This window comes from Bison bison, unplaced genomic scaffold (genome assembly GCF_000754665.1).
Source record: "Bison bison bison isolate TAMUID 2011002044 unplaced genomic scaffold, Bison_UMD1.0 scf7180017864038, whole genome shotgun sequence".
NCBI lineage: Eukaryota > Metazoa > Chordata > Mammalia > Artiodactyla > Bovidae > Bison > Bison bison.
In genome coordinates, this window is record NW_011494610.1 from 1055022 (window position 1) to 1078525 (window position 23504).

General features: G+C 48.2%; 1 protein-coding gene across 2 annotated transcripts in view; it reads right to left on the reverse strand.

Moving 5' to 3' along the window:
* The window catches only part of SLC13A3 (solute carrier family 13 (sodium-dependent dicarboxylate transporter), member 3), an 86162-nt gene extending 66411 nt beyond the window's left edge, over positions 1-19751 (reverse strand). For both annotated transcript variants that reach the window (XM_010835053.1, XM_010835052.1), the window contains exon 1: positions 19592-19751. In XM_010835053.1, coding sequence (XP_010833355.1) covers positions 19592-19702 — 111 coding nt within the window. In that variant the 5' untranslated portion in view covers positions 19703-19751. The remainder of the gene's footprint in view (positions 1-19591) is intronic.
* Between the last annotated feature and the right edge of the window lie 3753 nt (positions 19752-23504).

Below are 23504 nucleotides of genomic sequence, written 5' to 3' on the forward strand. Positions count from 1 at the left end.
GGAATCACAGGATGCTCTGTGAGAAGTCCTTGTTCTGTTTAAAAACCCTCATTTTACAGGGACAGAAACTGAGGTCACGGAGAAGCCACATGGAGCACAAGAGCAGATCTCATGGTTCCTGGTCCAAATAGTGGATCAGGGAGCGGGGTCCAGTGGGGTCGGTTTTACTCCGGCACACAGCACGTCCGAGCCACCTCTACCTCTGGGCCCCCTGTTCAGTGAACTCAGACCAGCCACCTGGCCACAGGGAGAGTCAGTCTGCGTGTCTGCCGAATGGAATCTTCCTTTGGTTCCCTCAAGGGCAGGTTTGGGTAAAGCCTAGCGTCACATGAACCCAAGGCCCTGTTCCTTTGAATTTTAACCTCTGGAGTCCAGAGGTAGGGGGAGGTGTCTGCTCTCGAAGGCTCACTTTCTGGGTCATCTCAAGAGTCATCAGTACGCCCCTTGGCCACTCCGTTCGGTCTAGATGTTCTGCTTCAGGAAGGGGAATTTGCTGAGATGGCACAGGATAGACGGAGTTGTGGCTCAAGGTGAAACACTGCTCACGGCCCCAGCCTGTGCCCTCTGCCAGCAGAAGCTGCCATGACTCAGCTAAAACCCTCAGGGGGGACTACCCGAAGGAGACTGCAGTCCGAGAAGACTGGGGTGAGAAGCCAGAAGGCTGGTCCTAACTGTGAAAGCTGATTGACCCCAGAGGCCAGAATCTGGAAGGATTTGATGCAGATGTGGTTGGGGGATAGATGAAATGGAAAGTGGTCAGATTTCTTTTTCAGAAGGGAAAAGAATGCCAAGGAAATCTCTAGAACTAGGCTGTCCAAATATACCAGTTCTGGGCCACTGGTGGCTGTGTAAGTTTGAATTCATTAAAATTAAATTAAATTTAGAATTCCAGGTTCTCAGTCACACGAGCCACATGTCAAGTGCTCCACAGTTACATAAGATGAGTGTCTGTCATTCTGGACAGAGCAGATCTAGAACGTCCCCATCACTGCAGAAAGTTCTCTTGGACAGAGTCATTCTAGAGGATTCAGGTCCGAGGGCCAGGAAGCCTGGGCATAGTGCTTTTGCCACTGATTCTTGTGTCAAGTCACTGAGTTCATCCATCTGCAACTTGGGAATAATAATGGTGCGATGCCTACATCCTAGAGGATCCCACGAGAAAGGATGCACATAAACGCATTCTGAAATGCGTACTTAACAGGCAGAGTAGGAGTGAGATTACAAATGAATTTCTTCATTTTTCCAAATTTCAACTATATATGTACATGTTTTTTTAAAATAGACATTCCCTGAATACATATGTAATGTATCTATAAAATTCTGAGGTTGCATTCTCTTTTCTGAGAATTAGGAAATACTTCCTTGTGCAGAAATTTGAGGCCAGCCTGATTTCTTCCTCCTTAGAGCTCATCAAATTTTTTGCCTGGATATCCATAACATTATTTGGTTTAATCCTCAATTCATTCATGTTGCCATGACATAGCTCAGAGTTGATGAGTCTCTATATGTTATTTTTCCTTGGAGACAGAAAATTTGTATATGTTTTAAATTAATTTGACTTCAGGGTCATTTAATTAATTAATCCTCTAGAATTAGAGGTAAATTAATTTTCTACTATTAAAGATTCCAATATTGTTTTCTGTTTTATTTGTTTGATTTCTTTTTCTTTCTTCTTCAGCAACACCAATTACGCAGAAGTTGGATTTCCTTTGTCTTCCATATTGACCATTTTTCTTTCATCCTTTCTTACTCTTTCTTACTTAATTTTGTTACATCTTCTTTAGCCTGTGTAACAAGTTCTTGATTATGTTTTTAATAGTTTACATTTTGCTATTTCCAGTAGAGCTTTTATAATAGTGTGGCTTCACTTTTCTCTGTCACCCACTTTCATTTCTCTTCTGACACTGCTTTTCTCAACTCCATCTACTTTTTATTCTCTTCTTTGAACTTTTTATTTCTTATCTTGAGACTTATTTTAGGAAGGTCATCATTTGTTTTTTTGTGTGTATTTTACAGAGAAATGTCAGTTCAGCAGTTTCTCCTACTTCATAACACAACTCTTCCAGTATTTTTCTTTGTTTATTTTTCATTTGATGTTCTCTTTCCTCTTATTTCTCACACAACCTTTTTGTAGGTCCCGTGCTGGCTACTTGTCACAGATATTTGTTAAAGGAAAGTGTGTGGACAGGAGCTGGAAGGAAGCTGAGGCAGGCAGGTAACCCTGTGGATTATCTTAGATCCTTTGTCACCAGCGCTGCCCTGAAATATATTAATATCTCTACTCTAAGCAATAGACTTGGAGTGGAGATTAAGTTTAAAGACCTAAGAATATCACAGTTCTTCAGTGTCTCCTTGAGTAAGTCTCTGACTCACTGAGAGAGAAAATTAGAACCCTTAGAACCAAACGGCTGATTGTTATCTATTCTTTCTCTCACCTGCCACTTTAACATCCTACTTCTTGCCAAGGGTCTTCAAGTCTCTTCATGCAGTTCATCTGAACTCTGAACTGTCACATACATCTCAGTGACTCTCCCTTCCCCTGCGCAGGCTTCAGGCTTTGCCAGGATTAGGAAGGGTTCATAGAGTTGAAAAACCCTTCTGGAGACTTCTACCTCCTGCTCAGGAGCTGCAGAAGCACATGCCACTCTTGGTTCCCTTCTGCACTTTGGTCCAAATCCCACAGTCATTGTCAGTCTTCACAAACAGGGTGGGATTGTGGTCTGCCCTTCTTTCATCAGATATGGCAATTTCTCCTCTTTTGTTGCTTTTTGTTACTTTTCCCAGACTGCTTCAGAAAGGTGAATGGAATAGAAAAGTCTGGACTCCACCAACGTAGTAATTTTGTCATCAGAAAGTACTACATCTCCTTTTGCTTATCTGTCTTTTCTAATCTTCCTATAATAAACATGCAGTAGAAATAGTGTTGGGCTTCTCGGGTGGTACTAGTGGTAAAGAAGCTGCCTGCCAATGCAGGAGACGTAGGAGACACGGGTTCAATCCCTGGGTTGGGAAGATCCCCTGGAGGAGGGCATGGCAACCCACTCTGGTATTCTTGCCTGGAGAATCCCCTGGACAGGGGAGCCTGGGGTCGCAAAGAGTCAGACATGACTGAAGTGAGTTAGCATGCACGCACAGAAATAGTATTGGCTTTGGAATCAGACAAGCCTGAACACTAAATGCAATCCTTCCACACTCTAGCTGTGTGATCTAGTTATTTAACTGCCCTCACCATCAGTTTCCTTGTGTGCTATAGGCACGTAATAATAGTCTCTACCTTGGAGAGTGATTTATTTCATATGAAATGACCACGGACATGGGAATGCTCAATAAATTTGAGCTATTGTTACATTGCAATAACAATACAAGGGTAGGGGTTTCCCTGGTGGCTCAGTGGTAAAGAATCCATCTACCAATACAGGAGACTCAGGTTCGATCCCTGATCTGGAAGATCCCACATGCCGTGGTGCACCACAATTATTGAGTCTGTGCTCTATAGCCTGGGAGCCACAGCTATGGTGCCCACGTGCCGCACCTACTTAAGCCTGGGTGTCCTGCAGCCCCTGTTCCATAACAAGAGAAGCCAGCACAACGAGAAGCCCATGCACTGCAGCTAGAGAGTAGCCCCTACTTGCCGGAACTAGATAAAAGCCCTCGCGGCAACGAAGACCCAGCAGAGCCAAAAATAAACAAAATTATTTAAAAAATAATAATACAAGTTTAATTTCTTAAAGTGAAAGTGAAAAATCGCTCAATTGTGTCCGACTCTTTGCGACCCCATGGACTAACAGTCCATGGAATTCTCCAGGCCAGAATACTGGAGTGGTTAGCCATTCCCTTCTCCTGGGAATCTTCCCAACACAGGGATCGAACCCAGGTCTCCCACACTGCAGGCAGATTCTTTACCAGCTGAGCCACAAGGGAAGCCCAAATTTCTTAAAGCTGAGCTTCAAATAAACTATTCTTAAATCTTTAAATAAATCCTAAAATATCCGAGCTAGAATTAACCTGAGATTACTTAATCCAGCGGTTCTCAATAGGGGATGACTCTGACCTCCAGGGGACAAAGGGAACATTTTTGGGTGATTGGAGGGGATGATGCCAGTGGCATCTAGTGGGCAGAGGCTGTTAAACATCCCGCAGTGCCAAGGACAGCCCCCCCACAACAGAAAATGACTTGTTTCCAGTAGGAGCAAAGTCACCATTGCTGAGGCTGAGGAACCCTGGCCTAATTTAACCCCTAGTACAATGACTGCCCAGAGAAGGACAGTGTCTCGCCTGAGGTCACACAGCAAGGCAGATGCAAGGACTTGTTTTACCCCGTTTCGTGGAAAGATCATTGCACTCTGAGGTCTATCGGGTGGCAGAAGTTGGGGGCTGAGCTGGGATGAGGGTGAGGCGGGTACATGACCCTGACAGTGAGTCCCTCCTGAAACTTTGTTCCTGGGGTCCTTCACCTGGCTGTCCCTAGTCCTGGCCCTGGCTGGGAGCAACAGTTGGGCCGGGATGGCGGGGGTGGGGGGGTCTTCATAGTCCCTCACCAGCCCAATTCATGCCAGCCTGACCCAGACATTTCTGACAGAAAGCCTTGTAATCCGCCCACTGAAGAAATCCCAGCTTCTCAGGCTCAGCTGGTCCGTAAGTATGGGGATTAAAGTCTGCAGGCAAAACACGCAGAGGTGACAACGAGAAGGAAGAAAGTGCCAGGTCAGGCAGTTAATTTTTGAGCTGGGGGAATGATTTCCAGACAGACACAAGGCAACTTGTCCCCCACTGCCCCCAAGCCTGCCCCCCTCACCCAGGAAAAGAAAGAAAGAGCACTGGGGTGTTCTCTGAGTCCGGGGCGGGAGCTGTTCGGAAACCGTGTCCACCCCACCACCCCCTCCCCCGCCCCACATCCATCTTCCTGCTGGGTTGCCTTTTTGTCAAGGCGCTGGGCTGTGAGCGAGGCGCTATGCCAGGCACTTCGGGAAGCAGGATCACGGCCAGGTGCTCACAGTGGTGCCCTCCTGCTGCCTACTAGAGGCCCATTCCCCAGGAATGTCCAGGGCCAGGGCTGTGGGGAGCCCTGAACTCTGAACTCTAGAATGGCCAGAGCCAGGCCTTCAATCTCTCGGTATCCCCTCCATCCCAAGGCTGGGCCTCCACAGTGGTCAAAACCCCTGAGGCCACTCGGGGCTGGAAATAGCGGCTCAGGCACCCACAGCTGGTGTGAGGGACCTTGGGCAGGTTCGGACCTCAGCTTGCTCGTAGATAACATAGGAACTACAGCATCACGCTGCACCTAGAAATGACCAGCCCCTGAGAAGCAGGAGCCGTTGGGATCAACAGAAAGAACAGTGGACAGGGAATTAGTTAGGAGATGGGGGCTGAAATCAGAGCCCGACGTCAAGAAGCAGAGGCGCTTGAGTTGCGAGGTTGGCATCTAGCGGTAGAGGGCCTGGGTTCGGATCCTGCCTCTACTGCTTCCTAGAACAAGTGACTTGTTGTGCCTCGGTTTCCTCATCTGGAAAATGGGGATGATGACAATGATGCTAAGAATTTCAGCCTCACAAAGTTACTGTTACAAGGATTAAATGCAGGGAATGTAGGTTGAATGCTGGGAGCAGTGCGTGGCAGATTAAGTTATAAAACGTTAGCTCCTACTGACAGGATCTGTTACTTCTGCCCATTTCCTGCCTTCCTTACACTAGTGGCTTCATCTCGATGATCCCTAAGGCGCTCCCAGTCTGTGCTTCATGTGCAGATGAAGGCAATGGATGCTGGATAGATATTAACCCCAAAAGGAAGGGAGTTTGGAGCACACACAGCAGACCCAGGCAAAGGACCCAGCAAGACAAGAGGCAGTACAAGAGAAACTCTCTCTGCTGAGGCCAAGAGTCACGAGCCTCCGCTTGAAAAGAGGGAGTTACGTAAGGCAGCTGGGGCTCAGGGTGACAAGGCCCAAAGGGGTCCCAGACTCACAGGTGCAAATCCTGGTTCACCACCTCCAAGCTTTGACCTTTGGGCTGATCGGTGGCCTTTCTGAGCCTCCATATCCCCATCCACAAATCAGGGTGCTTGGTCGCCATCCTGACAGAGCTGGGCAGGAAGTCAAAGGGAACATGGGTGGACGTGGCATCTTTGGAAGCCCTGCCAGGCTGGCAGCATCTCTCCCTGCGGTCTCCTGAGCAGCTGCCCCTGTGACCTCAGAGCACCAGCACTCTTATCTGAGACGGCTGCCCACGCTGGGCACTTGAGACGTGCCAGGCATGGTGCCCATGGACTCCCTCATTCAGCCTACCCACAGCCCTAAGAGGCAGTAATGACCGCTGTCCCCAGGTTATGTGTGGCTCAGAGATCTTGAGCTACTGGCCCGAGTTCACACTGCCTCCGTTGTGAGTGGCAGGTGACAGCAATGAAACTACCGCTCACTGAGGGATCGCTGTGACCTGGGCCCGAGCCTCGCCCTGGACACGCTGAGCTCCCCTGCTCGTCTCACGGCCCTGCTTAGAAAGCAGAAGTCGGAGGCTCAGGGAGGTTGGGCCACCTCTTCACCCAAGTCTCTAGCAAGGGGCGGAGCGTGATTTCAGCGTGGTGGTCTGAGCCCAGGGCTCTTCCCAGCCCAGGGCCCTGGGCTCAGGGAAGAGAATTACTGTAGTGACGGCAACAGTCAGCATTTACTGACTCACTGCATGCAGGTGCTGGGTTAAGCCCTTGAAACTTAGCGTGAATGTTGCTCCTCCCACATTCGGGTAGGTTCTATGAAGGAAAACGGAAGGACAGGTATTCAATAGAAAAGCACTTCAGAGGTCCTTTCACATCCTTTCTGGGTTTGTTCAGTCCTGAGGATAAGCCTGGCTGATCTTAGAGTTATCTACCTTCTGGAGGAGGAGACTGAGGCCTGGAAGGTGAAGCCTGAAACTGGCTCAGGGTAACTCAGCGGGAAATACGTAAGACAGCCCAGAAGTCTTGATCTCTGATTTCCAGCCAAGGCTCCTTCCTAACCTCTCCTCAGCCCCCAAACAATCCGAGACAGCAGTTAGAAGCCCCCTGTATCCATTTGGGCCTAAGACTCAACGGGGGAAAGAGGAGAAATGGGAGGGAGAGACTTGCCCAGGAAGACCTTCAAGGCTACCCACCCCATCCTTCCACTCCTTCCACTTGAATGGACTGTGTTAGATCCCTGGACTTATTAGCAGATGTCACGAGTTCAGGTTCTTCAAACCATTCATGAAAAGTGTTCAAGGGGCAGCTCACACCCCACTACCCCCCAAGCTTCACTAATCATTCATGAGCCAGGCAGGCGGGTGGGGGCGGGGGAGCAGCTGCCCAGTGGCCCTCTGCTGCCCACGGTCCCTCACTTCTTAGGGCTCAGGGGCTATGGGCTTTGGGGTTAGAAGGAGAATGGCAAGGGAACTTTCACCGGGATTTTTCTTTGAATAAGCACTATCTCATTTAAAATCCCAGCAACTCCTAGGAGATCAGTTTTTCCCCATTTTATAGAGAGGAGCCCCCCCAAAAACTCCCCCAGCGGCCTGACTCAGCCAGAGGACTGAGAACTTTTGGAACAAGTTCTTCCCAAAAAGAGGCCAAGTGACCGTGTGACCTCAGGCAGCGCCTTCCTCTCAGTGGGCCTCAGTCTCCCCATGTGTCCCAAGGGCCTTTCAGTCCCCAATACAGGTGGTGGGTGTGCCAAAGGCCCCCTCAGGGCTTCTCCACCTCCCCCTGCTCCTGGCAGCTGTCCCACACCTTCGGAGGCCTGTACTAACAGGAGGCCTCTCTTGGGCTGAAATGAAATCCAGCCTGAAGGCATTATGGTGGGGTCTGCCTTTAAATGCCGCCTATGCTCTTCACCTGAGTTTCTCTGTGATCAAGGGGTCCGTGGTCAGGCTCCTGGAAGGGCTGTCATGAGGACCCAGGAAGACCATTTTTTATTTCTTGAACATCCCCCATGCCCCCACCTCAGGATCTTTGCACTTACTGTCTCCTCACCTGGAATCCTCTTCCTTTGTATGCACTCAGGGCTTGTTCCTTCACCTCCGTCAACTCTTTGCTCCAGTGTCTTCTCCTTCAGGTGTTTGTTCTAATGTTCCCTTTTCTGAATCTTTCTGACTCTAATATTACACTCACCCCATTCCTGGCTCCCTGCCTTCTGTGATTTTATTCTCCATAATACTGATCATCATTTGACATACTATAGATCTTACCTTGGAGAAGGGAATGGCAACCCATTCCAATATTCTTGCCTGGAGAATCCCATGGACAGAGGAGCCTGGCGAGCTCCTTTGCACTCCATGGGGTTGCAGAGTCAGATATGACCAAGGGACTAACACATACACACAAACACACATAGATCTTATCTATTTATGTGTTTGCTTTTCAAAAAAAATGTCTACCCCTCTAGAATGTCAGCTCCACAAGTAAAAGGATTTGTGACTATTTGGTTCATTGCCGTGTTCTCTTAGACTAGTAGCTGGTATATAGTAGGTGCTCAATTAATACTTTTAAATGTAAGGATCACTTGTGGACAGTGCCTGGCACACAGGAAACATAAAGAAATATTTGCATTGATTCCATATTCATTCTACACATATTTATTAAGCACCTTGTTTGCCAAGCACTGGGGATACACTGGTTAACCAGACGGGAAGGACCCTTATTTGTACCTTACTATTTGCAGGTACTTCACTCTTTACAAAGTGCTTAGTTTCCCTGGCTCCTCAACATGGCCCCATGAGGCGAGTGGATGCATGAGACAGATGGGGAGACCCAGGATGGCAGGGGAAGTGCCTTGTTCCGCCCACGCCCCACCCCCACCCCCAGAGCAAGTCCTTGGCAGGGATCCATCCTGGATCAGCTGTGGGCCCACCACTTAGCCTAACTTCTCTTGGGCACTGAGGTCTTCCCTGCCCCTGACATTTTAAGTCTCTACCATTTACCATCATCCCACCTCCACTCTGGTCCAGCTCACTCTGCCCCAGGCCTCCTGGGAGTCAATGCAGGGGATGATGGGAAAGCTGACCCCTGCTACTGAGGCCTAAGCTATGACGTTCACAAGGCGTTCTTGACAATGACCCTCCGCTGCCCACAATCCTTCACTTCTTAGGTCTCTGGGGCCCTGAGCTTCAGAGTTAGAGTAAGAATGGCAAGGGAACTTTCACTGGGATTTTTTTTCTGAATAAGCACTATCTCATTTAAAATTCCAGAAGCTCCTAGGAGATCAGCTGTCCCCCATTTTATAGTGGAGGAATTGGAGGCTCAGAGAACACAAGAACCTACACAGAGAGGAAAGGGAAGAAGCCAAGAGGATGCAGAAGCAAGTCTCATCCCCTATAAAGTACCTCCAGACCCCTAGATCCACAGGCTTATTTGTAATGCAAATAACAATCCTACTACTATTACTGTTATACCTGATGCAAATAGCCAACTCATTGGAAAAGACCCTGATGCTGGGAAAGATTGAAGGCAGGAGAAGGGGATGACAGAGGACGAGATGGTTGGATGGCATCACCCATGCAATGGACATGAACTTGGGTAAACTCCGGGAGATGGTGAGGGACTGGGAAACCTGGCGTGCTGCAGTCCATGGGGTCACAAAAAAACTGGACACGACTTGGCGACTGAACAACAACAGTCGATCTTTCACTAGTACCTCTTATGATCAGGAGCAGCCCAGAGTATTTCAGGTATCAAAACCAATCTTCACAACCCCCTCTGAGGTAGATCCTATTGGTGTCCTCGCACAGAGGAGGAAACTGAGGCACAGAGAAGCTAATAACTTACCCAAGGTCACAAAGGAAGTGGGGGAGCCAGCGTGGAGTCCAGGAGATCTGATGCTAGAGTTCATACTCTCACGATGTTACCCCCGCCCCTTCAGAGAGTTGATTCTGGAGGACAAACCAGCTCAGTGACTCTGGGCAGACCCTTTGTCCAGGGGAGGAAAGTCAAGGTCTGGAGGAGGCCAGACCCCATAGAAGAAACAGATTAGCAGGAAAGGAAGCCAGGTATCCCGGATTGATAGGTAGTTTAGTGGGGATAGGAAGGGCCTCTCAGGACTGCCTCAGTTTCTCCAAGAAGAAGTGAGAGCTGGGCTGCAGGCAGGGCCGTGCATTAGGCCTCTGCTGGCTCCCCCAGGCCTGGACACCCCGCGTTCTGGTCCCAGATGTCAACACAGCAGAGCCCATTTCCAAGACTTGTGTCTCAGGAAACTGCTCACACTTCTGTTTCTCGGACTCCATGCTGTCAAACGCTCGGCTCAGGCACCAGGAGAAGTTTTGTCGAGTCCCAGCCCTTTTGAAAGGAATCCAAGGGGGCTCCAGATGGGGCAGAAAATGGCCTAAAGGAGCAGGGAGCCGTTTCCTCCCTTCTCCCGCACTCCTCCAGGCTGATGGGGGCCAGCCAGCAAAGAGGCTCGTCATGCGAGAAAGGTGGACTGTCATGTGGAATCGAGGGGACAATCGGGGCTGTGGGTGGCAGCGAACAAGGGCCGCTCTTGTTATTTCTCCCGATCACGGGAAAGGAGGCTGGTCCCGCCCGCTGGGAGCCAGGAGGGCAGAGGGGACGGTCAGCTCCACGCAGCAGCGCCTGGAGCAGGGCTCACAGGCCCTGGAAGGGCCTTCTTGTCTGGAAGGCCCTCCATTTCCAAATCCCCTCCACCCTGGGAGGCCTTCTGCAGTCAGGCTGTGAGTCCACAGGCAAGCCCTCCCCCTCTCTGGGCCTCAGTGTTCCTGACAGAAAATGGGACCTGATCACACCTGCCTCACGGGCCTGCTGGGAGAGGACGCCAAGCAAATGCACTGGGCAGGGGCTTCCAGCCTCGGCACCACTGACATTCGGGGCCTGAGAGCTCTTCGTTGTGGGGGCAATCCTGTGCACTGCAGGGTGTGTGGCAGCATCCCTAGATGCTGGCAGCATCTCCATCGAGCTGTGACAATCAAAAGTGTTTTCAGGCCTTGCTGAATGTCTCCTGGAGAGCAAAACACTTCGGAACTCTGTTTTAAAGGACTCCACAGAGCCCAGGACACAGGAGGTGCTTTAGCCATGAAGCCAGCCAGCATTTGTTGAGCCCTTTACATCATCACCTATTATCGTACCCATTTACAAATTAGGAACTTGAGCATAGAGAAGTTATGCAACTGGCCTATTTACGGATTAGGAACTTGAGCATAGAGAAGTTATGCAACTGGCCCGAGGTCACACAGCATATTAAAAAACCAGAATTTGCACCCAAGCACCCAAACCCAAGCTCCTACATATCATATTTGACAATTCATGTTAGTTCCTATCTTCAGAGCCCCCAACACCCAAAACCTCCAAACTCCCACTCCAGTGTCAGGATGACAGGTTTCTCCACTGGGAAGCCGTTCTTAATGTACTCCCTGCCCCTTTCCCCTTGCCTCCACTGAACCATGAAGGAATGTGGGCTTTCAATAAGGCAGACGTAGGCTTGAATGGCAGCCTGACTACTCGTTCAGTGACTGTGAGGTGCTAGGCAAGTGTCTTCATCTCTCTGAGCCTCAGGCTTCTAATCTGTAAAATGGGTCCATCCCCCTTGTGTCACATAGAGGCTAAAAGCACAGACTCTGGAGCTAGAATGCCAGGTCAGAATCCCAGCTGTGCCACTTCCAAACCATGGGAGCTAGGGCAAGTGACTGAACAATTCTGTTACTCAGTTTCCCCATCTGTGAATGTGGACAATAATAGCCCCTGTGCCACAGAGCCGGGCCAAGCATACATGAGCTAGCCTATCTCAAGTGCGTTGAACCATGCCTGACACTTCATAAATGCTAGAGAGGTGTTGGCTATGGCTCTCAAGGGGCCTCCTGGGGGACAGAGGAGAGCGTATGAATAAGGCATGTGGCCTGGGACATCAGCAACCTTGAATTCACATCCTGAACCCCCAGGGACTGGCACATTCCTGCTGGAGAGCTTAACGTGGCTGAAATCAAATCCCTCTCTCCAGTCCAGGCCAAGAGAGGGCTTCGCAGGAGAGGAAAGGAAAAGGAACTGGGCAGGGCAGCCACTGGGCTGCCAGCAGGGGCACGCTGGCCTCGCCAGCCTTTTTCCAATGTCTTAATTGAGCTGGGCATCACGGTTCTGCCCTGTGTATCAGTCCTGCTGACTCCCCTTGCCCCCAGCACAGGCTCCTTCCCATTGGCTGCCCCTCCCCTTGTGAATTTCAGGAACAAGTAGATAGAGTCACATGCCTAATACCCCTATTTTGCAGATAATAGCAATAGCCACAATTCTTTACAGAGTACCTATGTTGCATCAGGCACTTGCCAAGCCTTCTGAGCAGGTGGGTGTCGTTATGCCCATTTATCAGATGAGGAAGCTGAGGCTTGCCAGGATGGCATGGCCTTGTGCATCTCTCTTGTCCCTGGTGCATCTCAGCTGGAGAGAGCCGTTGGGGTGCACCTGTGACATTTGTTTCAGGTCCGGTCTAGCTAGGGTGCTCACTTTGTGTCCTCAAGGTCTGGGGGGGCGGTGTCTCACAATCCCGCTCATCAGTCCAGAGGGCACTGCCCAGCTGAGTCAGGTCAGGAAACACAATCTCGCTCCCCTTCGCCTCATCAGGAATTCTGTCGGTCTGTTTACACACCTGTCAGGATCTCCAGGAAAGTGGAAAGTTGGCTAGGCCTCAGAGGAGCGGTTCCAAGGCCAAGGGGTCTGTGTGGGCAATGGGTCAAACCTGGCGGGAGAGCATGGAGGGGACACAGATGAGGGTTCTGGGACCACCTGGCTGGGAGGGGTGGGAAGGTCCTTCCATGTGCCCTCTGGGCCTCAGTTTTCCCCGCTGAAAAAGGAAAGGGCTGCAAACACTGATTGCAGCTTAGATCTTCTACAAATTAGTAGCAGTCTAGGAGTTTAGCAAGTGCACGTGTTCAGAAATCAGAGCTACCTGGCTCAAATGCAAATTCATTCATTGGCTAGTTTACTGAGTACCTACTATGTGTCAGACTCTGTCCTAGGTGCTGGGGATGCTGAGGGAACTAGACAGACACAGGCCTTGCCCTTATATCACTCATAGTCTCGTGGAGGAGGCAGGCAGTGAACAAATAATGAACATTTTAGGTTGGAATGAATGCCATGAAGGAAATAAAACAGGACTCTGTTTTAGAGAGTGTTTTGTACAGTGAGGAGGGCAAGTGTTATTGAGAAGAGGTAATCAAGGAGGTCTTCTTGGAGGAGGTGCCTTTGGAGCTAAGACCTGAATGACCAGACAGATCCACGTGTGGAAGATCAGGGGCAAGAGCGTCCCAGGCAGCGAGAACAAGTGCAAAGGTCCTGAGGCAGGAACAAGTTTGGCAGGTTTAAAGAACCAAAGGAAGGCCTATAAGGCTGGACCACAAGTGAGAGAAGAGAAGAGTATGGGAGATTGTAACAACCATGTTTTCCAGTTTCTGAATGTGATGCTCTGGCATCTTGGGACCTTGCTAACACTGGAGGGTCTGCCCCTCCCAGGGCTAGCTCATTCCTAGAAATAGTAAACAACTCACCTGTGTGTCGGCTTTTCAAATGTAAACCAGACGATCCCAGACCCACACCCCCAACCATCTCCTTTCTTGGACTCTCTCACTCCAGGCCACTATCTGCCTGCCCTCATCACCCAGGGACAGGGACCAGACAACCAGGGACAGCCTCTCTGTCCCAGAGCCCACTGAAATCATTTGACTAACCAACTCTAAGCCTGCTTCCTCTGCCTTGCCCATTCCTTAAATACAATACATTGCCAGATAGTGACAAAGACCAGGAAGCAAAATAAGGCAGGGAAGAGAGTGTAAAGGAATTTTTATTTTCTATGTTAGAAAGGGTGGCCAGGGAAGGCCTTTGAGGAGGTTCATCTTTGAACTAAGATGAATGAAGTGTGGGAGCAAGGCTTGCAGACATCTGGGGGAAGAGCAGCTCATAACGGAAGGAACAGTAAGTGCAAAGGCCCCGCAGGCAGGTGTGCACGTGTTTAGCTGCTCAGTTGTGTCTGACTCTTAGTGACCCAGTGGACTGTAGCCTGTCTATGGGATTTTCCAGGCAAGAGTACTGGGGTGGGTTGCCATGACCTCCTCCAGGGGATCTTCCTGACCAAGGGATCAAACCTGAGTCTCTTGGGTCTCCTGCATTGGCAGGTGGATTCTTTACCACCGTGCCACCTGGGAAGCTGGTAAAGGCCCTGGGGTGAGAGCAATCTTGGGATATTTAAGGAACACCAAGAAGGCCAGGGTGGCTCTCTCAGAGGGAGAGAGGGGGCCAGCTTCTAGTAAGTAATCAATAAGTATGAGGTGTTCTTATCCTTTCTTGAGGGCTTACTATAATCTGAATAGAAATATGGGAGCTTGACATCTACTTCCCTTCACCCGTTATCCAGAAGGTAGGCTTCAGAGATTAAATGAAATGAACTAAAATGTGGAAGCCATGTAAAACAGCATGGGGCAGATGAGGAAAACACTTAGCAGTTATTACTGTTATCAATTCCCGCCCTGTTTTGACCCAGCATGGGAAGATTTCTGTATTCTAACTGAATTAAATCTCATAGTAGCCCTTTGGGGACCCGTGAGTCTTCCCCACTTCACAAGTGAGGAAAGCGAGGCTCAGAAATGGGACATCTCCCGCCCAAGCCCCTTATCGTACAGTTTGAGAGCTAAGACCCAAACCCAAGTCTTCCCAACTCCAAGGCCCATGCTCTTTCCATCCTCTTACTTCTGAGTCTCAGCTTCCTCATCTGCAAGATGGGAGAGTGAAAACATACTTTGAGGGCTGAATGAAAAAGTACGAAGTTATGATGCCAGCATATCATATGATTTCACTAGGCCCAAAGAATAACCAGGGGAGAAGGTGATACTATGGGCGTGTTACCACTGAAGAGACCGAGGCCCAGAGAAGTCAAACGACTTGCCTAAGGTCACAGACCAGGGATGTGGAATGAGAATCCAGTTCTGATTCCAAAGCCTCAAAACTGGGAAGGAAAGGCCCATTTTCTTGGTCATCCACCTGAACATACCCCACTCATGGAGATTAGGTGAATGCAAAACAGTGGGCCTCTGACTTCACAGGTGTAACTGCCACCCCAGAGCAAGACTGCTGCAAGCCAGACAACACCTTCGTGCAAACTGGGGAGAGGGGCTCTTCCTCAGTGGGCCCAGCACTGCACCGGGAGGCCAGGTTCGGCAGGTGGAGTGCGGGCGGGTTCGGTCTCATTTCGCCTCCTCACTTCTCTCTGTGTGCTGCACAGCCTTCACAATGCTCTGGAGCGTCCTGCCCAGAGGCTTTTATTCCCATTGTACATTACATAAAGAAACATGTTAGTCACGAACATCCAAGAACATGGCAATAATATAACATGATAAATACATGCATATAACAGGAGGGGGCTTTCAGTGTGCTGATATAAAGACTTGAGGGAGGCTAAAATTAGTGAAGTCAGATTATTTTGCCAACAAAGGTCTGTCTAGTCAACGCTATGTTTTTTCCAGTAGTCATGTATGGATGTGAGAGTTGGACCGGAAAGAAGGTTGAGCAGTGAAAAACTGATGCTTTTGAATTGTGGTGTTGGAGAAGACTCTTGAGAGTCCCTCAGACTGAAAGGAGATCCAACCAGTCCATCCTAAAGGAGATCAGTCCTGGGTGTTCATTGGAAGGACTGATGTTGAAGCTGAAACTCCAGTATTTTGGCCGCCTGATGCAAAGAGCCAACTCATTAGAAAAGACCCTGATGCTGGGAAAGATTGAGGGCAGGAGGAGAAGGAGACGACAGAGGCTGAGATGGTTGGATGGCATCACCAACTCGATGGACATGAGTTTGAGTAAACTCCAGGAGTTGGTGATGGACAGGGAAGCCTGGCGTGCTGCAGTCCATGGGGTCGCAAAAAGAGTCGATACGACTGAGCAACTGAACAACAACAAAAGATCTCCCGAGAAGCCAGACCTGCAGCCTGGGAGGAGGCCCTGCCCAGAGTCCCCCCACTCCTACATGCCTCCTCCCTCTCAAAGCATCCTTAGAAAGAGCCAGTGGAAGTACCCACTGGAAGCACTCTTGATGGCCAGATGGTCAGTCCAGCAAGATTTGCTTTTAGTAAGTTGGGAAAGAAGGTGAGATTCTCTGCAAATACATGGGGCTGGTGCTTATTTGCAAGCTTGATTTAATACTCTCCTCTGTCTCCCCTAGCCGCCCAAGGCCAGTCCTCTAACACCCAGCTCCCAGGATGGCCATTCTTAGAAAACTGTGAGGCAGTCCCTCTGGCAGGATCCTGACTTCCTCAGTCTCTGGCACTCTTTGGGGTAAGAGCCATGATCCCCGTGGCCCTGGAAATTGCAGCCACTGCATTCCAGAAGGGCATCCCACTCCTTTTCACCCCTGCTGACAGTGTTCCAAGCCAGGAAGACATAATGTAAGAATTGTTCCCATCCCCCGCCCCCAGCCCTGGCTCTACCCTTCAGATTAACCCCAGCCTCCCTGCAGCCTCCCTCACCAGTCGCCAGGGGACAGGTGCATGATAACCAACCGTTACAATCATACAGACTTCTGGAACATCAGAGCAGCGATGCTGGAGACCTTATCAAGCTGGAAAAGCAGGACCCAGTGAGGGGCAAATGACCAATGCCAAGGATCTCAAACTTCTTCCCTGATATCAACAATTTTGCAAAAGTTTTTGGGATATGAACCCTATAACAGGCATTGGTGGTTCCAGAATTTCTAGGTGAAAGAGGCTTAGAAGCAGCAGCCTAATGTTAGGGGTGAGGGTGGACACTGAGCACACTTGCCTTGAAGCTTCATTTGCACAGAAAGCACACTTTTTTATAGTGCCAGCCTTCGTCTGGAGAGGTTATCACAGGATTAAACTGGTTAAGATTATAGGAATTGCTTTGAAACTGTGTGCATAGCACACCCACTCTGTTTGCTTTATGCGTATGTCATAGACCAACAAAAACCACAAATTTCTCTGCTCACTATTCTCTAAGGATGCTTTTATTCGCCTTCTACATTAGATTAAGAAACATGTCAGTTATTAACATCCAAGAATATGATAATAATACAATGTGATAAACATATACATATAACATGGAGGAAGAGGGGGCTTTGAGTGTGCTGATAGAGACTTGAGGGAGGCTAAGATCTCCCAAGAAGCCAGAGCTGCCTCCTGGGAGGAGGCCCTGATTTATTAGCAAGTTTAAAAGGCAGTGAGATCTAGAGCCACACAGAGTCCCCACTGGGGATCCGGAGGGAATCAGGAGACATTCTCACTCAATTAGAACTAAAGAAAGAGTATAAAGCGAAGTGGTCAGACACAGACAATGCCTTCTGGCTTTGTACAGGTTGTGTGACCTTGGACAAGTCACCTAACCTTGCTGAGCTTCCATTTCTTCACCTGTTCCATGCTAATAGCAGTTGACTCCCTGGTAATGTGGATATTACATAGGACAACACCTGAGAAACTCAGCACAGAAGAGTGAAGCACAGTGAAACACCTTATCAATCAGACATGCGCTGTTACCTACCACACTGGGGGTCATATGGAAGTGGGTTCACTGTGAAGCTAATGAAGCTTTTAAAGGTTCAGAGCCACTCCCAAGCCATGTACTAAATTGTGTACTTGTAAATATGTATGCTTTTTCTTAAAGAAAGCCCCTCAATTAGTACAAGTTTCTGGCCCCATAACACTTGGACCTGCCCCTGGGTTCACTGCAGAGCGGAGCTTTCAGAACCCTCTGCAGAGGAGAGAGACCCTGCGTGTTTCATCACTTCTTCCCCAGAACTCCCCCTGGGACCCCCCAGACCCATCCTGCCTTCCACCAGTGATGCTTCACAAAGTGAGGCAACGTCTTTGCTCAGACCCTCACATCAAATGTCGGAAGCTAGCATGGCAATCCTCCACCTTATAGACAAGGAAAAGGAGACCCAAAGAGGAAAGGAGATTGGTGCAAGGTCCTGAAGTTAGCAAGTGGCCAGGCATGGGACGGCTTTTAAATAAGCAACCTAATCCTTACACCAGCATTTATTGTTTTTCCCTTGCATGTCAAGAAAGTCTAATTGCTAGGATAATTCCACACCGAAGAATTTGTCCTGGATCTTTCGACACCATCTTCTTAGTATCACTTCCTCACCCCTTCCTCCAGGCAGCCCTCTCTGAACACTTCTCCCCACTCCCCTGGTCTCACTAAATTATACCCTCTCTTTACTTCTATTTTTATGAACATTTAATGTTTCATTGATGGCAATTAATGAGTAATATCTTATTGTTGGATGGAGTTTGCTCAAACGCATCTCAATGGAGATGCGTTTGAGCAAACTCAGGGAGACAGTGAAGGACAAGGGGAGCTTGGTGGTCTGCAGTCCACAGGGTTGCAAAGAGTCGGACACGACTTAGCAACTGAAGAATATCTCATTGAGGGACAGTGAAACAACTTCTTGGAGGTAGAAGCCTTGTCTAACGAGCCTCACACCTAATCTTGATGCCCCGAATGTGCTGGGCACAGGTGAGGGACCCACCGGGGGACCTGCGGTACCATCTCCTTTTCCCACTGGTGATGAATTTTGTCATGACACTCCTGACCTCAATCAGCAGCCTTTGATCTTCTATGGATTACTTTCTTTGAGAGTCTAGAAACAACCTAGGTTCTGGATTCTGATAAGCCAGGGATTGATCCCACTCAGCTGCCTGTTGTGTGACTGTGAGCAAGACACTTCTCTCCCAGCCTCACTTTTCTCCTCTGGAAAATAAGGCAAATAACCCTCCCCACTCAGAGGGGCATTTTCAGTCTGGATTAAGTCAGATGCAGCACGTAGGCAAAGTTTAGCGCTGCACCTTGCCCCTGGTGGCTCAGATGGTAAAGAATCTGCCTGCACTGCAGGAAACGTGGGTTCGATCCCTGGGTTGGGAAGATCCCCTGGAGGAGGGCATGGCAACCCACTCCAGTATTCTTGCCTGGATAATTTCATGGACAGAGGAAGCTGGTGGGCTACAGTCCATGGAGTCGCAGAGTAGGACACGACTGTGCTCACACTTGCTCCCAGTAAGCATTTCTTAAATCTTGGCTGTCTCCATCATATATGGCACGTTGATAAAGACCAGCCAGTGCAGTCTTCGGCACTTACTGGGTACCAGGCTCAGTTCAAAGAGATTAACATATATTGCCTCTTTTTAATATTCACCACCGTCCAATGGATCCGTATGATCATTTTCCCAGTGTTTACAAATGAACAAGCTGAAGTTCAGAGAGGTTAAGCCCCAGATCACACAGCTTGCCATTCATTAAGCTTGAGCTTGCCAAGCATCAAGTTTCTTGTGATTATCAAGTGAAATGTTCAACACATCACCAAGCACACAGTCAGAGCTCGATAAAGAGGAATCATTCCTGCAGAAATGACAAGATCCAGAAGGCTAGTGGGACCCAGGGCTCCCAGGAGCAACCGCAGCTGGGAAAGGGGAATTGTGTTCACAGCAGTGCAAGGCAGGGAAAGCGAGGGAACGCAGCGGGTGGGGAGGTGGGGTCTGGTGAAATCTAGACTGGGACCTCTGTGGTATTCCGCCTCCGAGGCTCGGGAGGACAGGGTCCTGACTGTGGCGCGGCCGCCCAGGGCGGGCGGAATGGGGGGACCGCCCAGGAGAGGCGGCGTTACCTTGGGCGGGAGGGCGAAGACCACCGGCAGCAGCACGAGCGGTGTGAACAGCAGCACCAGCAACCGCCGCGCGCTCCACACCTTCTTGGCCACTGTCGCCAGCGCCGCCATCTGTGCGATCGCCCCGCGGAGCGGGCCAGCCCGGGACTGCCCGCGCCGGCCCCCGGCTCCGGGTTTATAGCCTGGGGGCAGGGTCTGGGGAGGGGACTGCGGTCGGGGACCCGCCCTCCCCACTACGCGCGCCTCCCGGAGGAAAAGGGTGGTGCCTGCTCCCCTGGGACTGGGCGAAAGAGGCCCGGAAAAGTTAGGAAAAGTTGGACCCAAGAACCAGGGAAGCGCACTCTAGCCCAGAAGACCGAGTAGCCGCCTGACTTTCCAGCTATGCGGCCCGAGGCTTCACGGTTCCGTACTTGCCTGTGAAAAGGGCCACACCAGACAATCTGAGGATTGAATCACTTACTAGCCTTAACTGGATTCGTACACCGCCTCTGCCGCATACTAGTTGCGTGGCCTTGACGTTGGCCTCTGGGGTGATGATAATATCAGTCGGAACTACAAAAGAGGTCTGTTGGGAGTTCTGGCAGTTGGTATTTATTTTTCTTCCGGTGTGAGTCAGTCATCTGTAGGTCGGAGCCTGTGTGTGTTTGTATCACTTGTTGAGTCTGACTCTTTGGGACCCCACAGACTATAGTCCGACCGTCAGGCTCTTCTGTCCATAGAATTCTCCAGGCAAGAATACTGGAGTGGGTAGCCGTTCCCTCCTCCAGGGGGTCTTCCCGACCCAGGGATTGAACCAGTGTCTCCTACTTTACAGGTTGCTTGGAGGAGTCTTTTTGTTCCTTCTGGATAAGTGCACGGAAGACAGTCCTGGGTTGTAGGGCAGTTGCGTCCTCGGTTTTTTTTTTTTTTTTTTAAGAAACTGCCAAACAATTTTCCAAACTGTTAGCACTATATTACATTTCTGCTGGCAATGGAGAAGTGAACCAGTTTCTCCATGTCCTTGCCAACACTGGACTTGTATTTTTTTTTTTTTTTTTTAAGAAACTGCCAAACAATTTTCCAAACTGTTAGCACTATATTACATTTCTGCTGGCAATGGAGAAGTGAACCAGTTTCTCCATGTCCTTGCCAACACTGGACTTGTATTTTTTTTTTTTTTTTTTAAGAAACTGCCAAACAATTTTCCAAACTGTTAGCACTATATTACATTTCTGCTGGCAATGGAGAAGTGAACCAGTTTCTCCATGTCCTTGCCAACACTGGACTTGTATTTTTTTTTTTTAACCACACTGATGGGAGTGTAGAGAAATCTTGTGGTTTTAATTTTCATTTTCTTAATGGCTAATGACGCTTAACATCTTTTCATGTGCTTATTTGTCATTCATATATCTTCTTTGGGGAAAACTATCTCTTCCTGTTGTTTGCCATTTTCTCACTGGACTGTTTTTTCTGCTGCTGAGTTTTGAGAGTGCCTTATATAGCCTAAATACTGGTCTTATGATAGATATGTTGTTTGCAAAATTTTTCTCCCAGTCTATAGCCTGGCTTTTCATCTTGCTAACAGACCTTTCACAGAGTAAACACTTGTAATTTTGGTGGAGTCAAAATGATGAAATTTTCCTTTTTTTGTATCATGCTTTTAACTCTTCGCATAGCCCTAGATCCTGTAGATTTTCTCAGATTTTTTTTGAGATGTTTGATAAGTTATAGTTTTATGTTTTATATTTAAGACCATGAGTTAATTTTTATATCAGGTACAAGGTTTAGGTTGAGGTTTTTATTTTATTTATTTTTGCCTATCATTGACCAATTGCTGCAGCGTCATTTGTTTAAAAAGTTATCTTTATTCCATTGAATTCCTTCTACACTTTTGTCAAAAATCAATCAGGCATATTTGGTGGATCTGTCTCTGGGTTCCCTATTCTGTTCCATTGATCTAATTGTCTATCCCTTTACCAATACAGGGTTTCCCCAATGGCTCAAGGGGAAAAGAATCCACCTGCAATGCAAGAGACACAGGAGACTCAGGTTTGATCCCTGGGTTGGGAAGATCCCCTGGAGGAGGAAATGGCAACCCACTCCAGTATTCTTGCCTGGGAAATTCCTTGGACAGAGGAGCCTGGACACGACTTAGTGACTAAACAACAACAACAACTGCAATTTTGAGCAAAGTAAATGGTATTCTATTTTTTTCAGGATCCATATGCTCACTGATAGTATATTGAAATAAAGTTGAATTTCGAATGTTTACCTTATACCCTAAATCTTGTTCAATTCATTTATTAGTTTTAGAAGTTTTTTGGTTTTTTTTTTTTTTTTTGGTCACATCTTTGAGACTTTCTATATAGACAATCATGTCATCTACAAATAAGAACTGGTTTATTTTTTCCTTTCTGTATGAAATAGGGCTATTTCAATTATCTACTTTATACTGAGTGCACTGTGGTAGTTTATGAGTTGGCCAGAAAGTTCTTTAGGGTTTTTCTGTAAGACGTCATGGAATTTTCTGAGGAGGTGTTCTATTTCTCGCAAATTGTTAAATGTTTGCATGTGGAGTTTTGAGTACTCCCTTTTGATGTCTGCAGGTTCTATAGTGATATCCTTGATTCCTTCATCCATTCCTGATTCATTCATTTGGTAACTTGCATCTTTTCTCTCTCTTTTTATCAGGCTTACTTGAGATTTTTAAATTTAATCCTCTTTTTAAAGAACTAATTCTGTGAGGTTGTTTTTTCTGTTTTCAGTTTCATTGATTTCAGGTCTTATATTTCTTTTTCCCATCCTTCTGCTCATTCTTCCTTTTCTAGGCCATTGAGGTGGGAGCTTAGATTATTGAGTTGAGATTTTTTTCCTCTTTTCAAAAGTATACATTTAATGATAAACATCCCACCTCTCTACACTGGTTTAGCTGTATCCTACAAATTTTATGTGATGTATTTTCATTCAACTCAATGCATTTTTTATTTTCCATTGCAATATCTTTTTTGACCCATGGATTATTCAGAAGTGAGGAATTAGTTTCTAAGTATTTGGAGATTTTCATATTATCTTTCTGTTCAGTTCAGTTCAGTCATTCAGTCGTGTCTGACTCTTCGTGACCCCATGGACCACAGCACACCAGGCCTTCCTATCTATCACCAACTCCCAGAGTCTGCTCAAACTCATATCCATTGAGTCGGTGATGCCATCCAACCATTTCATCCTTTCTTGTCCTCTTCTCCTCCTGCCTTCAATCTTTCCCTGCATCAGGGTCTTTTCAAATGAATCGGCTCTTTGCATCAGGTGGCCGAAGAATTGGAGTTTCAGCTTCATCATCAGTCCTTCCAATGAACACTCAGGACCGATCTCCCTGATGATGGACTGGTTGGATCACCTTACAGTCCAAGAGACTCTCAAGAGTCTTCTCCCAACAACACAGTTCAAAAGCATCAATTCTTCAGTGCTCAGTTTTCTTTATAGTCCAACTCACATCCATACACAACTACTGGAAAAACCATAGCCTTGACAAGATGGACCTTTGTTGGCAAAGTAATGTCTCTGCTTTTGAATATGCTGTCTAGGTTGGTCATAACTTTCCTTCCAAAGAGTAAGTGTCTCTTAATTTCATGGCTGCAGTCACCATCGCAGTGATTTTGGAGCCGCCAAAAATAAAGTCAGCCACTGTTTCCCCATCTATTTGCCATGAAATGATGGAACTGGATGCCATGATCTTAGTTTTCTGACTGTTGAGTTTTAAATCAACTTTTTCACTCTCCTCTTTCACTTCCATCAAGAGGTTCTTTAGTTCTTCTTCACTTTCTGCCATAAGGGTGGTGTCATCTGCATATCTGAGGTTATTGATATTTCTCCCGGCAATCTTGATTCCAGCTTGTGCTTCATCCAGCCCAGTGTTTCTCATGATGTACTCTGCATA